General features: G+C 41.9%; 2 protein-coding genes across 9 annotated transcripts; both read right to left on the bottom strand.

Annotated features, from left to right (window-relative positions):
- Positions 1 to 598: 598 nt before the first annotated feature.
- il15ra (interleukin 15 receptor subunit alpha) lies at positions 599 to 23,445 on the bottom strand. Of its 8 annotated transcripts, none has more exons than XM_037121246.1 (10): positions 23,291 to 23,445; positions 21,962 to 22,162; positions 17,649 to 17,696; positions 17,472 to 17,519; positions 14,927 to 15,049; positions 14,295 to 14,417; positions 12,687 to 12,806; positions 3,687 to 3,788; positions 3,502 to 3,589; positions 599 to 3,323 (listed from the first exon to the last, which is right to left on the bottom strand). In XM_037121246.1, the coding sequence occupies exons 1-10, from the start codon at positions 23,367 to 23,369 to the stop codon at positions 3,179 to 3,181; spliced, it is 1,077 nt and encodes a 358-aa protein (XP_036977141.1). In that variant the 5' UTR covers positions 23,370 to 23,445; the 3' UTR covers positions 599 to 3,178. The 8 variants fall into 8 exon arrangements, with proteins under 8 accessions (XP_036977141.1, XP_036977142.1, XP_036977143.1 ...); XM_037121247.1 differs by having other exon boundaries at positions 12,687 to 12,809; positions 14,295 to 14,414; XM_037121248.1 differs by having other exon boundaries at positions 12,687 to 12,809; positions 14,927 to 15,046.
- On the bottom strand, positions 5,460 to 8,706 carry LOC119032266 (homeodomain-interacting protein kinase 1-like). Its single transcript, XM_037121239.1, has one exon. It carries the CDS (start codon positions 8,595 to 8,597, stop codon positions 5,859 to 5,861), a length of 2,739 nt encoding a protein of 912 aa, XP_036977134.1. The 5' UTR covers positions 8,598 to 8,706; the 3' UTR covers positions 5,460 to 5,858.
- Positions 23,446 to 23,579: the final 134 nt, after the last annotated feature.

Below are 23,579 nucleotides of genomic sequence, written 5' to 3'. Positions count from 1 at the left end.
TGTATTAAGACCTTAGTAGGATAAAACTGAACAGCTTTTGGCATTAACAACACTTGATATTGTGTGTGTGTGAGGTGGAGAACAGTTATTCCTGCCAAACAGCTGCAATCCATCAGCCTGAGCCTCTCCGGAGCTCTGTCGCACAGATTTCCCCGTAATTGCAACAAACCACAGATGCATTTCAGTACAAAAAAAAAAAAAAAATGTGTAAACGTTGAGTATTGAAAATGTTTGTTTAATGCCTTTTTTAAAGCCTTTTTTTTTTTTTTTTTTGACATCTGACATTTTCTGTTATTATTAGAGATTCAGCATGAGTGGATGTTGATCTACGCTGAAGTGCGCGAGCAGCTGCGAGTTTCAGCCTTTCAGAAGAGTGACGGGGAAACATTGCGATGAACTCTGCTGTCTGGGCATGCTGCTGGGAAAAGCTGACTTTGTTCATCAGGCTTACTTTGGAAACCAGAGGAGCCAAAGAACTTCTTTCCAGGGGAAATGACTTGTATCCTGATGCAAAACGATGTTAGTCTTGTATAACGTGCCAACATAGCTTTGACTGGAATGCTTCTTCTATTAGAAGCGGCCATAGAGATCACAGATTGTAGGTCCGTCACTTGCAACAGAACTGATTTATTTTTTTTCAAAACATTTTTAATGACAAATTGACAGCGGAGACCATCAAGAAATCCTGCCTTCCATATCTGCTGACATATTTCACAAGAGGTTTCAGCAAAAAAAAAAATAAAATAAAAAATCAACGTGATCTTTGAAGAGGCTCATTTTAAACCAGTCCCCATAAAACTATGAACATGGACAGTGCAGTTCTTAAGCAGGCACACAAAACGACCGATAAAAAAATATATATAGTTGATTGAAAAATGAAAATTACTGATTTACAGTTAAATATTCAGTTGTCCATAAATATCAGAAAGGCACATATTTCAAAAACAAATTCATACAGTCAGTATATAACAGATGCTCATGAAGCTTGTCACGCAACGATGGCATCATTAGCACACACACACACACACACACACACACACACACGACAACACAAATTCACAAAGAGGAAGCAGGGCGAGACAGTACGCAAAACGATGATGATGGCTCTAACCACAAGCAGTAATTTACCTTTTGGTTTTTCCACAGAAAAGGCCAGTTAATATAATTTTTTCAAAAAAGAAGTGCTACACATAAGAACTCACAGAGGAGGCGTGTATGACATTCAGCAAAGATGGCTTCCTGGAGAGGAAATGGGTGACGCTTACACGCACTGTTCCCACTCAGTAACCACGGCACTTCATGACATTTTTACTTACTGTGTTCATGAACATTTTTCCATCCATATTCCAGTATTTTAAGACTCAGTATTTTACACCTGGGTGATTAATTCTGCCCACGGCCCTGCCAGCCACTGAAGCTTAACTACCAACACGCCACTGGCTGTTAAACCACATCACGGCTAACGTGCTGAACTGGGTATTTATTTTTATTTATTGTTTTTTTTATTGCAATTATTTTTATTATTATTTATATATACTATAATAATTATTATCATTTTACTTTTTTTACTCTTTACTAACTTATTTCTGGTTGTTTTTCTAAAGGTTATATTTAAAGTTGAGTTTTGGTGGCTCAATAAATACTTTTTTTGAAATCAATGAATAATCGTGTTTATTAATCGTGATTTCAATATCAATCAAAATAATCCTGATTATTATTTTTTTCCACAATCGTCCAGCCCTACCTCGCTGAACTGAATTAGCGGGGAACGTCTCAGAGCGGGATTTCACGGAATGTCAGCAGGTAAGTTAAGGTAAACTATGTGCAGGCGCGCAGCCAATTGAAAAGTGTCAAGGTGTGTGTGTGTGTTTTTTTTTAAGTACTTCAACCGAGCTCTCTAAAAAAGATAGGGCTGGAAAACTAAATGCTAAAAAAAAAAAAAAAAACACACAATAATAATACAGATTGCTGTTTTTTGGCCGACATTTGGCCTGCAGGTAACGTCACGGCCGCTGAACGAACAACGGCGAAACAAATCGTTTGCTCCCTGGCTCAGTTACTTCAGTAAGCTCAGTAAAAAAAAATCTAGAGGATATGATGTAGCCTGGCACAGCTCTTACTAACTGAATAAATTATACTAACCCTTAGGTAAGCGTTGATTTTTTTTTATTTTTATATACAAGAAATAAAAATACTTCCATAAACGGTGCACACATAATATCTTAATCTTTAAGTTCCTATGTCTAATGGCCAAACCCTCGAACTGTCTTAACACTCCCGCTTATTGACAAGGTTGAGCGAGTGCGAGTGTCTGGCACCCTGCTACTAACTAAAGAGAAACATACCAGCCTCAGTTTTGCTTTCTGATTAGTCTATCTTAGAATATTATCATCGGGCAGCTAACTGAAGTCACATTTATTTTAAAAAAAAAACATTTCTGTACATATTTCTCGAGCTCTTGCGATCAGAAACGTTGATCTTTTGCTTAACTCAGAGGCTACTCTGTGATTGTTTTCTGATAAATAATAAATAAAGCAACTTCAAGTGAACCCAATTTCATTTCAGGCTGAAATGAACAACTTCTGCTTAAGCACTACCACAGTTCTTGATCCTCATCCCTTGTCTTTTTTTATTCTTTAACCGAGACACAATGGCTGCAGAGCGTCACCAGGGCCCATAATGCCCAGTTTGAACAATCATTACTTTACAGTTATAGAATCAGGCTGGTGATATATTTTCCTTATTGTCAACCACTCCTATGATAAAACGGCAAAACCAACAATTCCTACGTCTGTCAATGCTGTCAAAGGAGTAAACTGTGTTTTTAGATGGGGGACTGTTTTCAGATGCACATTTCTAAGATTTAAATCATTTTTTCACAATAATCTTCACTGACTCGGGTGAGCTACTGTTTATCAGTCTTTGGCTAACTTAATCCTGGGGGTGGGGGGGTTTGAAAATAGCACCAGTTGTCGTAGCACCAGGTTGACAGCCGCAGACAAAATTTCCTCATGTGCAGCACAAATATTTGATTGCAAGATCCGCTCAAAAAAAAAAGAAAAAAAAGAAGGAGAAGTTCATATTCTTGGAAAAGTGCAAATAACAGATGTCGCATCGCGCCCGCCGTCACGTTCTCTGGCGACGCTCACGCCAAAAGCGGGCTGCTGGACGGAGGCGATCACGCTCCGCAGTCCTGATCCCCGTTGAGTCGGATGCCCTCCACTGCGGTGGCAGGCTGGGAGCGCACGCTGTCTTGAGGCTGAATGCCATCCATGGGCACGTCCTCCTCTGATGTGCGAACCGGGATCATGTTTCTTGTCCTCCTAAGTTATAAAGGGAACAGGGTTCAGATCATGAACAGCAGAATTTTATGCGAGTGTTATGGGAATTTAACCTTTAAAAACCAACGTTTTTCATTACACTGCCAAAATGCATATTACTTAATACTTACTTATTGTATCTTTAAATGTTGTTGCGTTGACATGCCGTACCAAAGCTTACCTTTTATAATAATAGAAGCAGATCCCGGCGCAGGCGCAGATGATCACCAGTGGCACAATGGAATTCCTCGCTATCGTGCTGCTGAGTTCTGCCAACGATGGAGAAATATTTAACAAGAAAGCGGCTCCCCTGTGTGCTAACACACTCCAAGTACAACTGTGCACACTGACAGCGCGGAAGCTCACCATGCCGCTGAGGTTCAGCTGTGCTCCTCTGTGAGAGCGCAGCGATGGTCGAGCCTTGCGTCATCCAGGCCACCGTTCTGGTCTCCGTCGCCGCTTTTTCAGCTGGGGAAGAAAGGTTGAATATTATTCTACCATACACAGCACCACTCCCCTGGTCCCCGAGCTGCCGCGCTGCGCTGCTAGCTGCACGGCTAACTGAGCTAACGGCAAAAACTATCTATTACTCTAGTAAAAATCTGCCCCCTCTTGTTTTGAGCACGTGTATTTGACGGATTGCACCTTTTAAGCATATACAATTACAGATGGCTGCTTCCTTTATGTCTGCTGAGCTGCTATTTGGATATTTTTCTGTGCTTTTTGCAGTTTGTGTCAAACTACAAGCCCTTTAAGGATGATTCCTGTACCAGGTTAATCACTGGGAGGACAATGCATGGCAACTCTGAGCTGCGATCATCTTTGAAATGTCTTCGGCTAATGCAACGTTCATCCAACCTCAACAGTAAGTCGCCGGACTTCAGACAGAGCTGGTCTTGGAACGCACGATGCATCTCTGCTTGATGAAGTGCGCAAACTGACTGAAATTGTTAATACTGTTGTACTCGATACGAGGATATCCACGCTAGAAAAGTCTCCCGAACGCAACAAAGCTGCTCAGGTCCTCCGCCGGAGAGTTGTAGAACTGGAGCTCAGCGAGTATTTAACACACAGTCACCTGATCAGAAACCTTCCCAAGACTCTTGGAAACTAGAGATGGTTCCTGATACTGCAAGTTTTAAACCTTTACACTCTGCAGTATAGTAAATAGAGGAATCAAATTGTGTTCCTCCTGGTCCCAATAGCAAAATAAAAGGGGGAATGTAATGCAATATTCAGTGGGAGTAAAGCAAACAGGCTTCACACGAGGTGCAAGTGTCAGTCAATACGCAGGGTATGGACTCGAACACGCCAACGCACTGGCAATGCATTGTGGGACTTGGAGTATGATGGTGATGCGTGCAATATAGCGGCAGGGCCAGCATCTTGGGTTTCCCTAGACCAGGGAGACCAGGGGCGTCACATTATGTACTAATTTTGAGCTTTTAAGCTCATAATTTGTATTATTTATCTCCACTCTAAATGTTAATCATTTCAGAGACCCCCACAATTAAGAGTCAAACCCCGGTGTTACATATCTGCACAGAGTTGATAAAACGATGGTACTGTAGTGAGATTTCAGTCTCAGCTCTCTCTCTCTTTGTGTATTTAATTAAAATTTAGCTAACAGGCCTATTTGAAAATATATCCTTGCTCTGTTATATGCAGGCGATGTTAATGTTTCAAATGTTGTGTTATATTATCATAATGATTACAATCTAATTCCATACTTTGTGGAATAACTTTTAACCAATAAATCAACATAAAAATCTAATTTATGTATCCCCTCGAAAAGCAGAATAGAGGTTAGAACATTTTGTCCATTAAGGTGTTACTTTAAGAATGTGTCAGTGGAAGGAAAAATGACCTCGCTCTTTTTGTGATTTCTAAAATAAATGCTGACATACAGACTAGCTGAGCGTCTCACACAACCTGATAATCATCTGACAGCGTCTCTTTCCAACAAGCGTATTAAAACTCCAACTCTACCTGAAGCTTTTTTTGCCCATGGAGAAAGAAACGACGCTGAACATCGCTGCACTCAATTTAACAATCACTGCAGCTTTACCCTCGTTCACCACAAAGCATTAGCAAAAGATTACCACTTAGATGTTATGCTCAATAATTCAAAATCGGAAGCATTCTCAACATGTTTACCTTTTTATTTTCCAATTTATATATATATTTTTTTTATTAAAATAAAATATTTGTTGACGTGGGAGACCCGGAGGAAACCCACGACAAATTGGGAGAGGATGCATTGCCCACTCGACCCTGGGACCCCTGAGCCACCATGCTGTGCTGCTGAATGTCAGTGACATTCATTTTTCTTTTCAATATTCATTGAAAATGGAGAAACCGGAGCACCCGGAGAAAACCAAAAGCAAGCATGATGGCATCATTAATTCTCCACGTTGAAAGGGAGAAGGGCACCTTGGGGTAGTGGGTCGGGTTGGGTTGTTGTTTTTTTTGGTTTGTTTTTTTCTGAATGGCAGTCAGGGAAAGAAAGGTTCGTCGTGGCTGAGCTCAATGACTTGTTTAGTCAAGAGCCATGCGGTGATGGGCCTCACACGCGTACAAGTTGGCGTGTCTCTCGTTTGCAAGGTGAGTCATCGTGATGAAGGGGTGTTTCAGGGCCTGCTTAGGTGTCAACCTTTTGGTGGGATCCAGATGCAGACACGATTTCAAGAGGCTTAAAAATGCCATCGCGTCTTCATTTTCAAGCACTCCGTCGCATCGCTGAGAAAGTCTCACTGCCTCTTCCAGATCCCTGAACTTGTCAAAGAAATTGCAGTAGAGCTGGGGCCGGATGCCCGTCGCCTCCTCGTATTCCTCTGGCGAGTTCAGTCTCCACCTTGTGCCGCCGGCGCCCTCCACCTTGCTGAAAAAGTGCTCGCTGTACATTCCAGCACGCAGCATGTGGTCCGTCGGCAGACCCCGCGCCTGCACGATGAACTTCATCATTTCATATTCGCAGTGGCTGAAGCACAAGGCCTCACCGAAGCAGAGAAACGCCATGACACAGCCGACTCCCCACATATCAATGGCTTCAGACAGTCGGAGACCCAGCAGAACCTCTGGAGCCCTGTATGTGATAGCCTGCACTATGTCCCCAATCACCAGCTCCCTCACCGGACGGGCCAGACCGAAGTCAATCAGCTTCACCCTGTATGGCTGGGCCTTGTGATTGACCAGCATTATGTTGTCTGGTTTCAAGTCGGTGTGAACCATATTGATGTCTTTAAGGGCATCGAATGCAACCAGGAGCTGGTGAATAACTGGGCGGATCTCATTAAGTCTCATCGGCATCAAGTTTCTCTCGATCATCAGGTCGAAGAGGCTCCTGTCTAGCATTTCAAAAGCTAAGCAGGAGAGGCCGTTGAATCGGAAGCTCTCCAAGAAACGTGTGATGTTGCATTTCTCGGGATCGAGCGCCCTGATCGCTTCCAGCATTTCAACTTCGCACTGGATGACAAACTCGTCGTTTCCCGTGTGGATCTTCACAGCTGCGCTTTTGCCCGTTGTTAAATCAACACACCGGGCAACTTTGCCAAAACATCCCTCGCCGACGAAGTCAATCACCTTGTAACTGGTTGAGTTACTGTGGAGGATGTCATTCCTCTGTACCTGGAATGTCTTCCTCGGCTCAACAATGACACTGATATTTGTGACGTGAGGTCCTGTGGTCTCGTCGTCTTCCCAGAGACTAGCAGGGGATGGTTCTCTCTGCGTCTCGAAGACGACACCTCTTTCCGTGGCTTCCTTTCCATAACTGCAATTCTCTGTGAATTCATCCTCTTCCCAGAGACTCGCAGGAGACGAATCTCTCTGCTTTACAAAAAAAAAGTGTCTTTCACGGGGCCCCGTGGAGACTGGCTCTGATTCAGTGCCAGTGTCATAACCACTGGGGCACCTGGTGCCCGAAGGACGAGCTGTGTAGCTGTCCAAGTCTGATGATTCATCGCTGATGTCCTCAACGTCGCCGTCATAGCAAGTGAAACTCTCTGGTAACGAATCGTTTTCACAGATGCTGGCGGACGATGAATCTCTCAGCGAAACTGTCCTGAAAGCTCTGGAGTCCGACTCCGCGTCAGTTTGACAACGGGTGAGGCAATCGCCTGTTCCGTCCAAACACTGCGCGCGGCAAACAGCCATGAGCTTATGGGCCTCACCGGCATAGGGGTTGGTGTCCCTCTCATTTGCCAGGTGGGTCATCGTGAGGAAGGGATGTTTCAGGGCCTGCTCAGGTGTGATTCTCTTAGCAGGATCCACATGAAGGAGCGATTTGAGGAGGCTTGAAAAAGCCAGCAAATCCTCATGCGCGAGAGGCTCGCTTTTCTTTGATCCTCCCTGCACTACATCCTCCAAGTTCTTGCCGCCAAACCTGTGTGCTACGATGGGGGTGACACCTGTGTCCTTCCTGTATTCCTCTGGCGATTTCATCCTCCACCCTGGACTGCTGCAGTTGTCCTGCTCGCAGAAATACTGCCAGCTCCGAGTACCACCACCCAGCAAGTGGTCCTCCGGCTGGCCGAGCAGCTGCACCACAGTTTTCATCCAGTGGTATTCGCAGTTTCCAGGGAAGAGGCTCATACCGAAATACAGGAATGCCGCAACACACCCCAATCCCCACATATCAACGGCTTCAGACAGTGGGAGGCCCAGCACGACTTCTGGAGCTCTGTACGCAGGAGCTTGCATGGCCATCCCGACCTTCAGCTGACTCACTGGACAGGCCAGGCCAAAGTCAATCAGCTTGACCTTAAAGGGCTGGTCGTTGTGATTGACGAGCATTATGTTGTCAGGTTTCAAGTCCGTGTGAAGCACGCCGATATCCTTCAGGGCATCAAACGCCACCACAAGCTGGCGAATCACAGGGCGAATTTCATTGAGACTGAGTGGCAGGAACCTTCTCTCCCTCATCAGGTCAAAAAGGCTCTTGTCCAGCCTCTCAAAAGCCAGGCAAGATAGATCGTTAAACCTGAAACTTTCCTTAAATCTCACGATGTTGTGTTTCTCTGGATCGAGGCCTCTGACTGCTTGAAGCATTTCCACCTCCCTGAGAATGATGTTCTCTTTGCTGCTGGTGTGGATCTTTACCGCTTCAGTCTTGCAAGTTGTTAAGTTGAGACACTTTGCAACTTTGCCAAAAGACCCCGCTCCAAGAAAATCCATAATCAGGTAACGGTTTGTGTCGCTGACAATGATGTCGTTCTTGCGCAACACAAACGCTGTTTTAACAGCTGAATCATCCATTGTTGAAGTAAAGGGATGCATTTTTCAGTCAAAACCGTCCAAATGCTTTCCAGAGATACTTCTACGCTCGTGTTCTTGATGTGATCGCAAACCGAATGTCAGCTCAGTGTGAGTGTGAACCACCTGAAGACTTTTGGCCACGGAACTGTCACAGTGTTCCAAAGTGGCTTTGATCTGGACGATGACAGCCAGTGGCTTCCACAGTGGCTGCTGCCTTGAACATTCTGTGATGTCACCTGTGATGTCATCTGTGATGACTCCGTGGATGACACCTGCGATGTCACATGTGATGTCATCTGTGATGTCATATTGATAACTGACTGAAAAAAAAAAAAAGGTAGCTGTGGAACTCTCATGTGAAATTGACAACGGTAAAATGAGAACTACTGATTTGACTCAAGTAAAAGTGAGAAAGTACAGAGAACATTTCTACCGGCCTTTTTCTGTAATTTGAGTCTCCTTCACCGAGAAAAATGAATGAGGTGGGTCATGCACATAATGCTAATTGTCTCTTTTTTCCATTAACGCAACCTACGTGGTTATATTTACAATACAAATGAAGTAATGATGCAAAACTCAGAAATAGCCATCATTTCCGTAACGGAATGAACACGCTGTTCTCGGAGGAAAACAAGGTCCCTGGAACACTGTTGGAGGCCAGAAAGGTGGCAGGGTCCGCCACACATGTATGAACCTACAGAAGCCTACAGAGAACTTATCAAGGACTTTGTGGACTGCACTATCTGGTCAACTTTTTAATACCCATATTTATTAACTGTAAATAACAAAACTCTGCCACGCTGTTTATAAATACATGTTCATTTTGTACTATTTTATGTTAATATGTATATATGTATATATATATTACTGTCCTTTGGCTGCTGTGGCAAAGTAATTTCCCTGTTTGCAGGACATTCAATTCCGAATTCTGAGTTATTCATTGATGAGAACTAAGAGAGTTTGTTCAATCAATAAAGACTTGTCAGGCATTCAGGTACAATTTTTTGCACCTTTGATGCTGCAAGACAGGATGTTTTTCGACCATTTTGTCTGATTTCTCATGGAACGATGCAAGGCTCGTGACGACAAAACAGTGAGTGTGAGCAGGAACCAGTTCTTTTCAGAGGCTGGTGAGACCACCCAGTCGTGTTACAGAGATTACAGGGGGATGGCAGAGGTGGTGGAGGCGAAGGTTTGCATGACACGAGCAATACAAAGTGATATTTACATAGCGGCGCTGTGTTTACATAGTCTGTGTTCTGTACATGCAGTACCAGGATGACTAAAGATAGGCTGTTAAATAGTGTTGGGAAACGTACTGATTTGCAACATCCCCATCCCATCCCCAGCTGCTGTGTTTGGAGGATCAGAGACAAGTTTCCTCATCAACACGGACAGTACACTGGCTTCACACAGTTCGTACAACAACACCCGTACTCACACACCTTAAGCTAATGCCATTTGTTATACAATTATATTTATACATTTGCTCTACAGAGATTTATGCTTTTTGATTATATGTTCATTGCAACAGTTCACTCTTTACCTCCGCCAAGTAGGTTATGTGCTCATCCGTGTCCATTTTTTTGGGTGGTTGGTTTTTAACCAGCATTACTCAAAAACTACTGAGCAGATTTTCAGGAAAATTTATACATCAATACATCTCGGCCCAGAATAGACCCTATTAACTTTTGCTGTGGATCCAGGAATTGAGCTTTTAGCTAGTTAGCGGTGCAGTTAGCGGTTCAGACTGGGAGCTGGGAGGTATGCTCTCCACTGAATGCCATTCAAGTTCATATTTCTTCCAATGAATTTGAGTTCAAAGTACAATAATTAATGACTGAAAGATCAACAACAGATGTATGTAGAAATGCCCCAGTGGATTGCATTTCCCGTAAATCCTATACACACAATGTGTACTGAAGATACACCCATCATTATGTAACTGTGCATCTATGAAAACAAGTTACAAACAATTTTTTTTCTATTCATTCACTCTGAGTCCGTTTATTCAGTCGAAGTGAGCAATAAAGAAACGGCTCGCTTACATTCTATTCAATCTGTTCAGTATGATGAATATACAGTATAGGGTGTTTCATCTCCTTCCGCTGAAATGTGTGTAATTTTGAAAAAACCTGTAATACAACAATGATTCATTTCCCTTTGAATTTGGATTCAGTTGCTCATATAGTACACACTCCCTCCCTTCCACCAAGTGAAATATTCTGACTGGAAATGAAGCCACTAGAGTCAGGGGACACATATAATGCCAACACATAGTGGGTGGCTGTGCAGTGTACATATAGATACCAGAGTGCTCTGGGGCCAGGCTTCAGTGTCAGCTGTGCTCAAGTCAGGTTTGTTCAGTTTTAATGTGTCTCTCTATTGATCTGTGGTAGAAAACCTGGTGCGTAATTAACTCACTGGTAGTCACGCCTTTTTTTTTCTTTTCCAGAGCATCACAGTTGTCAAGTGCAAGTAGTTAAAAAGAGTCTGGGACTTGTGCTGAACAAGTAGGTGCAGGAATAGGTGGGACTGGTATGACGGTTGTCTAATGTGATGTGTAAAGACAATGGAGACGGGGAAAAGTACGGTACAATTTGGACAGAGGTCTTTGCAGTAAAGTTCAGGCATGTTTTAGGTTACGTATCTTCCTGCACTCCCTCACTGCTTTCCAACATCTTATCACTGGCACACATACGTGCCGTTTTTATTGGTGTTATTCTCTTTCTTGCTAAAAGAACCCAGGCTGAATTTGAAGTCTTAGGTTAACCACAGTAGATGAGAAGGTGCCAGTTCAAGTAGTGATAGTGTGGAGTATTTTAATCAGTTGAGAGAGATCTTCATCGGCTGGTTTACAAACTAAATATACCAGCTCTCTCTGTTTGTATGTGGCGGACCCTGCCACCTCTCTCGCTTCAAGCAGTGTTCTGGGGGCCTTATTTTCCTCTGAGAACAGATCGTTTATTCCCTTATGGAAAAAATAAATATTTCCGTGTTTACGTCATTACCTATTAATATTGTCAATGTTAAAATTCTGAGTTTGAACTAAAACGACATGGTGCCTCTTTAAAAGGAAGGATTTGCTGCTGTTCTTTTACATTCATGATAGTGAATGAAGAAGTCCTTTTGGTTTTCGACTGTCGGTTGGACAAACGAAGCCGCCTGAAGAATGATTTGCTCCTGGAAAGTTGCGATGAGCATTTTCCACACATTCTTTGACATTGCACAGAAAACTGAAGAGCAATCTGCAGGCGTGAAAGAAAATGAAGTTGAATGAAAAAAAAATGTGAGCTGCAGCCCTAATAGACGACCTTCGCATCAAGAGTGTTCACTCAGGAAGGGCGACCTCCTGTAACATACAGTAGCCTTCCCCACCAAGCGATTTTATCAGGGGGAAAGAAATGGTGAAAACTCCCTTCCTGCCTGAGCTAACAAGGGTGTGAATGATACAACATTTACTGCAAGATTCCATTTAGACAAATTTTGTTGACATTATTGAGCCTGATGGCTGGAATCCAACAGCTAATTCTGCCTCGGGTTTGATACTGGTTGCCGGCTCCTTGAGGTAGAAACAAACATACTGACAAGTTCAAGTCAGATGACATATAACTTCTGCTGCCAATAGCCAAATATGCATACTTGTGTTGTCCTTGGAATGCACTTGCAAGTTTGTGTAGATCTGTATCATCTTATACTGCTCTGGTCCTTTCACAGCGTGTCTCAATAGCTTCCTACATATGGAAGCTGTTACTGAGTGTGAAAATAGTCAAAAAGCCAAACATATTGTAACCAGGCAGAGAGGTGGAGAGGGTTTGAATTTAGCGAAGAAAAGTATTAGTGATATCTTGGTTATGCACTGGAACATGGCCTCCATCTGTGTTCTGGCATTTGATGAGATTTGAGGTTCACGCCTTCCTCACGTAACCTTTTGTACTTCCCCTACATTGGACTTGCAAACTGGAACAAAGCAGTCCAACATCTGAGCTTCCCACCCTGAGTGTGACTTCAGAGGAAAGTGGCTGCAGTGCGAATTGAGTCAACAGCAACAATACTGCATGGGCTAAATGGGAAAGAAAAGCGAAGGATCTGTGATCCTAAGTTATTTACCCTGTGTGTGAACTGACAGAACCTGCAGACCAGATGAGGTTGGCACTGTGCTGTCTGTTTCTGCAGTCACTGAAGCTGAGGTGCTTATACTCTGGGTCATCTGTAGGCTGGTCGTGGGTGCTGCTGATAAGAAAAGAAATGTACTTCTTACTGCTCAGAGCGTGACTGCATCTACTACTGCCAATATGTCTTTTTCTACCCTACAGCACTATTTACTACCTCTGTTACTTCTATTATCACTGCTATTCGCAAAACTTTTATTAAAGAAAACAAACTCGTACTGTGATCTGGAGAGTCCAGGTGGACGGCTGTCTTTACACAGTGTTAGTTTGTTAAGTAATATTACAACTGATACAAGTGCTGTTCTCCACTTTCACAATGTAGTGTGATCCATTAACAACTTAAAATAATTTTCTTTTCATAGTGTGCCTTGAATGTACTGCTAATAGTTGCATTTTAAACATTTTCAATCTTTCCTACATTCTGTGGTTGGAAGAGCTGCCAAAAATGAAAGTGAATGATGTACCCTGTCTTGTGAAAGGAAGCATTGCTTGATAACGGAATCAAATTTTTTTGTGTCTGGCTTGAGTTATTAAAGTCCTTGTTCGTTTTAGCCGTAGTTGGTAACACAGACATTTGTCACACTACATTGTGAAAGTGAAGAGTTACAACATCTTCCATTGTGACTAAAGCTACTCCTACAACTACAAGCACACAATACTTCTGCTATATCAACGACCATTAAAGCTACTAGAACAGCTATTATACCGCTACTACTGATATTAGTACAACAACTACTACCTTCACTAATAGTATACATGGAGCAGCTTTAGCATTCGATTAGAGTCCTGTTTCCTGTCACCTGACAATATTCCAATATTCACTCATGTTTGAGCTTTGTTGGTTTCCACCAGCTCCTGAGGGAAATATTTGACTCTGTAGCTGCTAACTTCTCAACTACGTTCAGGAGTGAGCTGCTAACCTGTGTCTGTGTGTAATTCATTGTAGAACTGTAACACTCCAGAAATACTATAAAATAATTGCGGGGTCTGGCTCTATCAACTAAGGACAACAGATCATTTTCTGATAGCTATTAGCTATATATAGCTAACAGCAACCGAAAAGACAATGGATACTGAAAACTTGGAGGTGTGTTCGGCCATATTTTAAGGCAAAACTTTGAAAACCCTTTAGATCACATTGGTATTCAACATTAATCATGTCCAAGATATATGTTCGCATTTTAGTACTTATTTCTACCTTTCCTAGTGTATCGCACAACACAATTGAATGGTAATGTTCGCTTCGGAGTGGTTCAATGTTAACATTAGCTAATGGGTTACAAAAAGTGATGTTTCGCATTTGAATGTGTCCCGATATCCCCCACATTTTCACTATCCATTGTCTTTTTGGTTGCTAATACATCAGGTCAGATCCCCTACTTCCCCTACATTGGACTTGCAAACTGGAACAAAGCAGTCCAGCGTTTGAGCTTCCCACCCTGAGTGTGACTTCAGAGGGCTGCAGTGCGAATACAGTCAACAGCAACAACACTGCATGGGCTAAATGGGAAAAATAGTGAGGCATCTGTGACTGTAAGTTATTTACCCTGTGTGTGAACTGACAGAACCTGCAGACCAGATGAGGTTGGCACTGTGCTGTCTGTTTCTGCAGTCACTGAAGCTGAGGTGCTTATACTCTGGGTCATCTGTAGGCTGGTCGTGGGTGCTGCTGATAAGAAAAGAAATGTACTTCTTACTGCTCAGAGTGTGACTGCATCTACTTCTATCAATGCTATTCGTAGAACTACAATTAAAGAAAACAAACTCATACTGTGATCTGGAGAGTCCAGATGTACGGTTGTCTTTACACATGCATGGAGAGTTCACAAAATGAACTCAAGTGTGCTCTTTCTCAAGTGTGTTACACACGTCGGTTATGGTTATACAATGAAAAAAGCATGCAAGGTTATGTGTTAGTTTGTGAAGCATTATTTCAACTGATACAAGTGATGTTCTCCACTAGTGTGATCCATCAATTACTTCAGTTAAAATGATTTTCTTTTCAAAGAACACCAAGCAAAGCGAACTGTGAAAAGGGAAATATTTTAACCAAGTTAGAGATGAAAAAGCACTGAGATAACCATAACGTTACTGTGTGAGGGTCTATTCTACAGCAACAATACTGCATGGGCTAAATGGGAAAGAAAAGCGAAGGATCTGTGATCCTAAGTTATTTACCCTGTGTGTGAACTGACAGAACCTGCAGACCAGATGAGGTTGGCACTGTGCTGTCTGTTTCTGCAGTCACTGAAGCTGAGGTGCTTATACTCTGGGTCATCTGTAGGCTGGTTGTGGGTGCTGCTGATAAGAAAAGAAATGTACTTCTTACTGCTCAGAGCGTGACTGCAACTACTACTGCCAATATGTCTTTTACTACCCTACAGCACTATTTACTACCTCTGTTACTTCTCGTATCACTGCCATTCATAAAACTACTATTAAAGAAAACAAACTCATACTGTGATCTGGAGAGTCCAGGTGGACGGCTGTCTTTACACATGCATGGAGAGTTCACAAATGAACTCAAGTGTGCTCTTTCTCAAGTGTGTTACACACATTGGTTATGGTGATACGATGAAAAAAACCTGCAAGGTTATGTGTAATATTACAACTGATACAAGTGCTGTTCTCCACTTTCACAATGTAGTGTGATCCATCAGTGACTTCAGTTAAAATTATTTTCTTTTCATAGTGTGCCTTGAATATACTGCTAATAGTTAACCATATTGTTGCATTTTAAACATTTTCAATCTTTCCTACACTCTGTGGTTGGATGAGCTGCCAAAAGTGAAAGTGACTGATGTACCCTGTCTTGTGAAAGGAAGCATTGCTGGATAAGGGATTCAAATCTTTTGTGTCCGGCTTGAATTATGAAGGTCCTTGTTCGTTTTAGCAGGCTAGCCTCACGAGTTACAAACACCTACATGGTTACACAATGCTCAGAAATGCTAAATACACTATATACAAAAAAAATGAAAGACCGAGCAAAGCGAATTAGAGTCTTGTTTCCTGTCACCTGACAATATTCACTCATGTTTTAGCTTTGTTGGTTTCCACCAGCTTCTGAGGGAAATACTTGGCTCTGAAGACTACTTTTAGACTTTTATTTGTCCCACGTCGGGGAAATTTACTTGTCACAATAGTAGGTAGACAGACATACAGACATACAATAAGTACAGGACTTAGAATACTAAAAAATAAAAAAAGAAGATCTGAATAAGAGAGAAAAGATGAAATATAGAAAGGAACACGTTATGTACATTATATGTACAGGAGGCAAGAATGTGCATTATATACATTTAAATATACTGTCAAAGTATTGCCTTGTTGAGGTTGGATGCATAAATAAATAGTGTTTAAATACAGAGTTTAGCTGTAGCTGCTAATTGCTCAACTACGTTCAGGAGCTAGCTGCTAACCTGTGTCTGTGTGCAATTCATTGTGGAACTGTAACACTTCAAAAATATAATAAAATAATTTTGGGGTCTAGTTCTATCAACTGAGGAGAAGAGGTTATGTTCTGATATAGCTATTAGCTTTATATTGCTAACAGCTATTAATAGCTACAGCTATATCCAAAGTGACTTACTTACTAATTCATACATTCATACAATGATGGCGGTGCCTGCCATGCAAGGTGCCAACCAGCACATCAGGACCAGATTGGGGTCAGTGTCTCGCTTCGACATGCAAACCAAGGGAATCAAACCAGCAACCTTCTGATAATAAGACGCTGGCTCTACCCCTGAGTCACAGCCGCCCACTAGCTATTACTGAATACTAATACTGAAACTGCTATGGCTATATATAGCTATGGCTATTACCCTGAAACTGCTATAGCTATTAATATAGTTGCATATAGTTATCTAAAGCTATTTGCTATATATAGCTAACAGTTTTTAACAGCTATAGCTATATATAACTCATAGCTATTAAAGGCTATAGCTAGTACTGAATACTAATAATAAAACTGCTATAACTATTAATATAGTTGCATACAGTTATTAAAAGCTATTTGCTATATATAGCTAACAGTTTTTAACAGCTATAGCTATATATAACTCACAGCTATTAAAGGCTATAGCTAGAACTTAATACTAATACTAAAACTGCTATAGCTATTAATATAGTTGCATATAGCTATTAACAGCTATTTGCTATATGTAGCTAACAGTTTTTAATAGCTATAGCTATATATAGCTCATAGCTATTAAAGGCTATAGCTAGTACTGAATACTAATAATAAAACTGCTATAGCTATATATAGCTATTGCCCGGAAAGCTTCAGGGTGGACATTTTGACTTGTGAAATATAGGTGTAACTAATAACATTACATCAATAACACTTAACAGAACAGACAATGCCAATGTCACTGTTAACAACTACACCCGTGTTTTCCCTGCTAATACAATCATAATTCCACTCAGAATAATACAGGTGCAAGAGTTTTACTTGAGTTAACTGTTTTGGTACTCTTTTCTCCTCAAACTCCCACAACTGCTAATACTGCTGCTGCTTGTCGATTAAAGCCACTGGCACAAAATGCTATTTCTGCACCCATCACCGTCACTGATACCACTGCTAGTGCTGCTTCCGATCATTACTACTATCACCAGTACCACTACTGCAACCATACTAACAAAAATGATCCAGAAAGAGGCGGGGGTTCATTTTCATGATTAGTACTGTTTTATTAGTAGTTTAGTATTGCAGATAACTCACTGACTGTGGTGGCAATGGTGGAGATAGGGAGAATATCAGTGAGGCCCTCTGCAAGATCAGACCAGAATTAGTCATACAATTGCTTTCCTCTAACTCATTAACTCATTACTGGCCCATATCTATCACTACCACCCCCCCGCCCCCCCCAAAAAAAATCACGCAGACAGAAAGACTTACGTTTTACTGGCGGCGATGGTGGCGGCGTTGGGACTATCTTTGGGTCAGCTGAAACAACAAATTGTGAGAAAAAAAACGCAATTATTATTTTGTCTTGATGGATGGAAGGTGGGTGTCGCCCCAAAACAGAGCCCTCTGACCTTCGGTGTGGATCCAAATAAAGGGATGGATCCAGGAAATTCTTTCTCACTTTCTTTGATGGTGCAAGACAGGATGTTTTCGAAAGTTTTGTCTGATTTCTCATGGAACGATGCAAGTCTCTTGATGAGAAAAGAGTAACTGTTGGCAGGAACCAATTCTTTTCAGAGACCACCCAGGCATGTTACAGAGGTTAGAGAGAGATGGCAGTGGTGAGTGAGGAGAGCAAACAGTGCGGCTGTTTCAAGATCCAACATGACTGCAGTGAACATGTTATTCTATTCTACTCTTACATGGTTTGCGTGATATGAGCGGTACAGATACAACACAAAGTGACATTTACATAGCGGCTCTGTGTTTAAATGTAGCTTGTTGCTGTAGTCTGTAGCTTGATGTGTTATCGCAATGAAACATGAGTTATTACTGAGGAAATGTCAGCGGCCCGACTCAATAATTAATTAATAATTACAACAGTACAACAACACCTGTACTCACACACTTGAAGCTAATGCCATTTGTTATATAATCGTATTTATACATTTGCTCTACAAAGATTCACGCTGTTTGCTTATGTGTTCATTACACAGTCCACTTTTTTTTTTTTTTTTAAAGTATTTTTTTGGCCTTTTTCGGCTTTATTGACAGAGTAGCTGAAGAGTTTGGACAGGAAGCAGGGTAAGAGATGGGGAGTGACATGCAGCAAAGGGACCCGGGCCGGGAGTCGAACCCGGGTCCGCTGCAGAGCCTTCGGCACATGGGTCGCGCGCGCTACCGACTGAGCTATGCGGCGCCCCACACAGTCCACTTTTTTACCTCCACCAAGTAGGTTATGTGCTCACCTGTGTCCATTTGTTGGGTGGTTGGTTGGTTTGTAACCAGCATTACTCAAAAACTACAGGGCAGATTTTCAGGAAAATTTATACATCAATACATCTCGGTCCAGAATAGACCCTATTAACTTTTGCTGTGGATCCAGGAATTGAGCTTAGCGGTGCAGTTAGCAGTTCAGACTGGGAGCTGGGAGGTATGCTCTCTATTGAATGCCATTCAAGTTTATATTTCTTCCAATGAAGTTGAGTTTAAAGTACAATAATTAATGACTGAAAGATCAACAACAGATGTATGTAGAAATGTCCCTGTATATTGCATTTCCAGTACATCCTATACACACATTGTGTACTGAAGATACACCCATCATTATGTAACTGTGTATCTACGAAAATAAATTACAAACAATTTCTTTTCTATTCATTCACTCTGAGTCTGTTTATTCAATCGAAGTCAGATTTCCTTTGAAACCAGACTGCAGCAAAGGCACACTGCATGCATCACATACTCGACTTTCAACTACACCGGATGAGGGACAGTGCATGGCACGTAGATCAAAACCAAAGATTGTGTCCGCTCAGTATGATGAGAAGAGACTGGTGAACTGCAGCCGTGTGAGGGCTCAACTGTCCAGCATTTTACAAAATACGTAAGTCATCATATTGCGTTGCCTGGCATCAGCTGCTCAGCTCGACCTTCACAGTATACCAGTTGAACAACAAAGAAACGGTTCTCTTACATTCAATTCAATCTGTTCAGTTGTGCCCGAGAAAATGTGATGAATATACAGTATAGGGTGTTTCATCTCCTTCCGCTGAAATGTGTGTAATTTTTAAAAAACTGTAATACAGCAATGACTCATTTCCCTTTGAATTTGGATTCAGTTGCTCATATAGTACACACTCCCTCCCTTCCACCAAGTGAAATATTCTGTATGACTGGAAATTAATCCACTAGATTCAGGGGACACATATAATGTCAAACGCATAGTGGGTGGCTGTGCAGTGTACATATAGACACCAAAGTGCCTCCCTTACTTGATCATCTTAATTCATTAATGGCGTGTGTGCATGTGGAGGACACTGATCGATTATCCAGTTCCACGATCACCAGAGAATCAAATTTCCAACTATGTTTATAATCATAAAAAAATGGTCTCTGTCTTTTTTTAAGCAACAATGTCAGGAATTTGCATCGTCTGGCACCATGCAGTTTTGGGAAATACTTTTTTCAAAGGATAGCCCAATTTCATACTGTTTTACTCTGTTGATATGTGGTGGACCCTGCCAACTTTCTAGTTCCAAACAGTGTTCGGGGGACCTTATTTTCCTCCGACAACATCTTGTTTATTCAGTCATGGGAAAGATAAAATATTTCTGAGTTTTTATCATCACCTCATTAATTTTGTAAATATACAAGTTCTGAGTTTGCATGTCTTCTCCAACACTACACAGTGCCCCTTTAAGAAACACATTTCAGTCAATACAAACTCTGAATAAAAAGTACAGATGACAGTTTAATAATAAGACAGACTGATGACATTTAAAGGAGTTATGACCAGACCCTTTGGAGACAGCTAAGGGGCGGTGAAGGAGATTAAGGACAACAAAGCATTATTTTCATCTTTTAACCACTGAATCTTGCTCTGGGGCCAGGCTGTGGCATCAGCTGTGCTCAAGTCCAGAGATGAGAATGGGGGATGCATGGAATTTCTTCTTTTTTTTTTTAATCAACACATTTTTCGTTGCCTGACTTTGTGTAGTTAAAGGCTCCGTTTGATCCCAATATTATCAGCCCTGGAGATCATTTGGGGGCCAAAATCTCACCGTTGACCTATCCCCTGAAGTTTGTTCTCCTGAGTTATTTCTTCATCAGAAGTCATTTGATGAAGATATGTCGGGTTATAGTGTGTTTCTCCATGGATTTCCTATTTACTTCCAATACAGCTCTCACCAAAGATTCAGTGACGTAATGACCCTCTGTGGTAGAAAACATGGTGTGTAATTATCTTACTGGTAGTCACACATTTTTTCTCTTTTCCAGAGCATCACAGTCTTCACAGAGGTTCTTTGGAAGTTGTTAAAAAAGAGTCTGGGACTTGTGCTGAACAAGTTGGTGCAGGAATAGGTATTGGACAGAGGTCTTTGCAGTAAAGTTCAGGCATGTTTTAGGTTACGTATCTTCCTGCACTCCCTCACTGTTTTCCAGCATTTTATCACAGGCACACATACGTGGCATTTTCATTTTTGTTATTCTCTTTTTTGCTAAAAGAACCCAGGCTGAATTTGAAGTCTTAGGTTAACCACAGTAGATGAGAAGGTGCCAGTTCAAGTAGTGATAGTGTGGAGTATTTTAATCAGTTGAGAGAGATCTTCATCGGCTGGTTTACAAACTAAATATACCAGCTCTCTCTGTTTTGTATGTGGCGGACCCTGCCACCTCTCTCGCTTCAAGCAGTGTTCTGGGGGCCTTATTTTCCTCTGAGAACAGCTCGTTTATTCCCTTATGGAAACAACAAATATTTCCATGTTTGTGTCATTACCTATTAATATTGTCAATGTTAAAATTCTGAGTTTGAATAAAACGACATGGTGCCTCTTTAAATGGAAGGATTTGCTGCTTTTCTTTTACATTCATGATAGTGAATGAAGAAGTCCTTTTGGTTTTCGACTGTCGGTTGGACAAACGAAGCCGCCTGAAGAATGATTTGCTCCTGGAAAGTTGCGATGAGCATTTTCCACACATTCTTTGACATTTCACAGAAAACTGAAGAGCAATCTGCAGGCGTGAAAGAAAATGAAAAAATGCGACCTGCAGCCCTAATAGACGACCTTCACCTCAAGAGTGTTCACTCAGGAAGGGCGATCTTGTATAACATACAGTAGCCTTCCCCACCAAGGTGTTATATCAGGGGGAAAGAAATGGTGAAAACTCCCTTCCTGCCTGAGCTAACAAGGGTGTGAATGATACAACATTTACTGCAAGATTCCATTTAGACAAATTTGGATGACATTATTGAGCCTGATGGCTGGATTCCAACAGCTGCTTCTGCCTTGGGTTTGATACGGGATGCTGGCTCCTTGAGGTAGAAACTTTATCTGTCTGCTGCAGCCCTGAAAGTATGTACACTTCTGTTTTCCTTGGAGTGCACACCAGTGTTCACAAGTTTGTGTAGATCTGTATCATCTTATACTGCTCCGGTCCCTTCACAGCGTGTCTCAATAGCTTTCTACATATGGAAGCTGTTACTGAGTGGGAAAATAGTCGAAAAGGCAAACGTATGGGAGCCAGGCAGAGAGGTGGAGAGGGTTTGAATTTAGCGAAGAAAAATATTAGTGATATCTTACGTATGCACTGGAGCGTGGCCTCCGTCCACTTCACAACACCGGTTGTGTTCTGGCATTTGATGAGATTTGAGGTTCCCGCCTTCCTCACGTAACCTTTTGCACAGTTGTAGCGGAAACGGCTGTCGACCTCCAAGCAGGTCTCTGGTGGAGGTTGCGTTAGATTCAGAGGAGGAATTGCCGAGCATGGGCAGCTGATTGCGTCTGGAAGGAAAAAATATAATGAGGCAAAAGTAAAATCTGAATGCAGAGATGGAAAAAGAGAAAGGTAAAATGCTGACTTCAGATGGGTTTTTTTTTTGTAAATTCATCTCAGATGGCAAAAGCAAAAAAAAAAAAAAAGAAAAGAAAAAAAAACAGAGGACATTGGCAGGAAAAAGGTCCTAAGCAACAGGTTTCTCTTGTCAGTGAGTCATGGTTGAATTCCACATGCTCTCTGCTGGCCCTCTGAATATGGACTGCTTTATCCTTTACTGTCCTGTAAATCCATAATTTGTTTTGGGCTACCTGCTGATCGGTTAATTGGTAAAATGAGAACACAGGTGAACAGTATTTCTAACTTTAAACTCAGTCTCACTGAGATCCAACAGCTCCTAAGTGCGGCACTGTGCGTCAGCAGATAAGGAACTGGTTATAACTCCTTTGACTGTTTGAATGTCAGCAGTCGGTTTTGTTATTAAACCGTCATCTGCACTTTTTTATTCAGAGTTTCTGCTGACTGAAATGTGTTTTTAAAGGGGCAATATGTAGTTTTGGAGAAGACATTTAGACTCAGAATTTTAATACTTACAATATCAATGAGGTAATATAAAAAAAAAAACAGATTTCTTTCCCCCTTAGGTGTACAAACAAGCTATTCTGGGGGGGACAAGGCCCCAAATACACTGTTTGTAGCTAGAAGTGTGGCAGGGTCCGCCATATATATAAACAAAGTAAAAATAGTATGGAATTGTGTTGTACTTTAAGGTCAGTTTGGTAATTTAGTTGATTCAGTCATGAAAACGTAAAGTCTGTTTAAGTTGTTTAGTCGCTGAAGACATAGAGCACCTTTAATTTTTGTTTTGTTTTGTTTTTTTTAAAATTGCCTATGTGTGTTTTGTTTGATCATAAATGCAGACACTGCACAAATCCACTCAGGCGGTAGTGGCTGGAAAGTCATGGGTGAACGATGAAATAATAATAACACAGCAGTTAGAAAACAGTATTTGAAATTTTGTGTTATTGTTATGTCGCAGTGTTGGGTACCTACACGTAACGCCACCTAACAGATTGTTTAAAGGGAGAGTTCTGAACATAACTGTGTGAGGTGCGGTGTGCCTGTCCTGCACTTACCGCCGGCGGAGCAGCGCACATCTCCCGGCGGACTGATCATCATCGCGAAGAAAGAGAACACGAGGAAACCCAGATCCATCTGACAGCTCTGTGGAGCGTTAAAAATTGCTCGCCGAATTATGCACAATCGTTAAGGCCATCCTCGGTGCGTCTCATCCTGCTGCGACTTTGGTTTTGTCGCCGAAGCTTTCGCTTTCACTGAAACCAGCCAATCAGAGGCAGAGGGGGGGCGGCTCTTGGCGCCGGTACCCGTAGACAACAAGTCAGTAGTTCCGCTGCAAAACCACGC

This window comes from Acanthopagrus latus, chromosome 14 (genome assembly GCF_904848185.1).
Source record: "Acanthopagrus latus isolate v.2019 chromosome 14, fAcaLat1.1, whole genome shotgun sequence".
Classification (NCBI taxonomy): Eukaryota; Metazoa; Chordata; class Actinopteri; order Spariformes; family Sparidae; genus Acanthopagrus; species Acanthopagrus latus.
Note: the sequence above shows the minus strand (reverse complement) of the source record. Positions and strands in the feature narration are given on the sequence as shown.

Excerpts from the sequence above, each read along its gene's own strand:
- LOC119032266 (XM_037121239.1), bottom strand. The coding sequence starts at position 8,597 with ATGCATCCCTTTACTTCAACAATGGATGATTCAGCTGTTAAAACAGCG.
- il15ra (XM_037121246.1), bottom strand. The coding sequence starts at position 23,369 with ATGGATCTGGGTTTCCTCGTGTTCTCTTTCTTCGCGATGATGATCAGT. Across the intron at positions 3,590-3,686 it reads AGCTGAACCTCAGCGGCATG|AACTCAGCAGCACGATAGCG; the intron begins GTGAGCTTCCGC and ends CATCGTTGGCAG. Across the intron at positions 3,324-3,501 it reads TGCTTCTATTATTATAAAAG|GAGGACAAGAAACATGATCC; the intron begins GTAAGCTTTGGT and ends TTTATAACTTAG.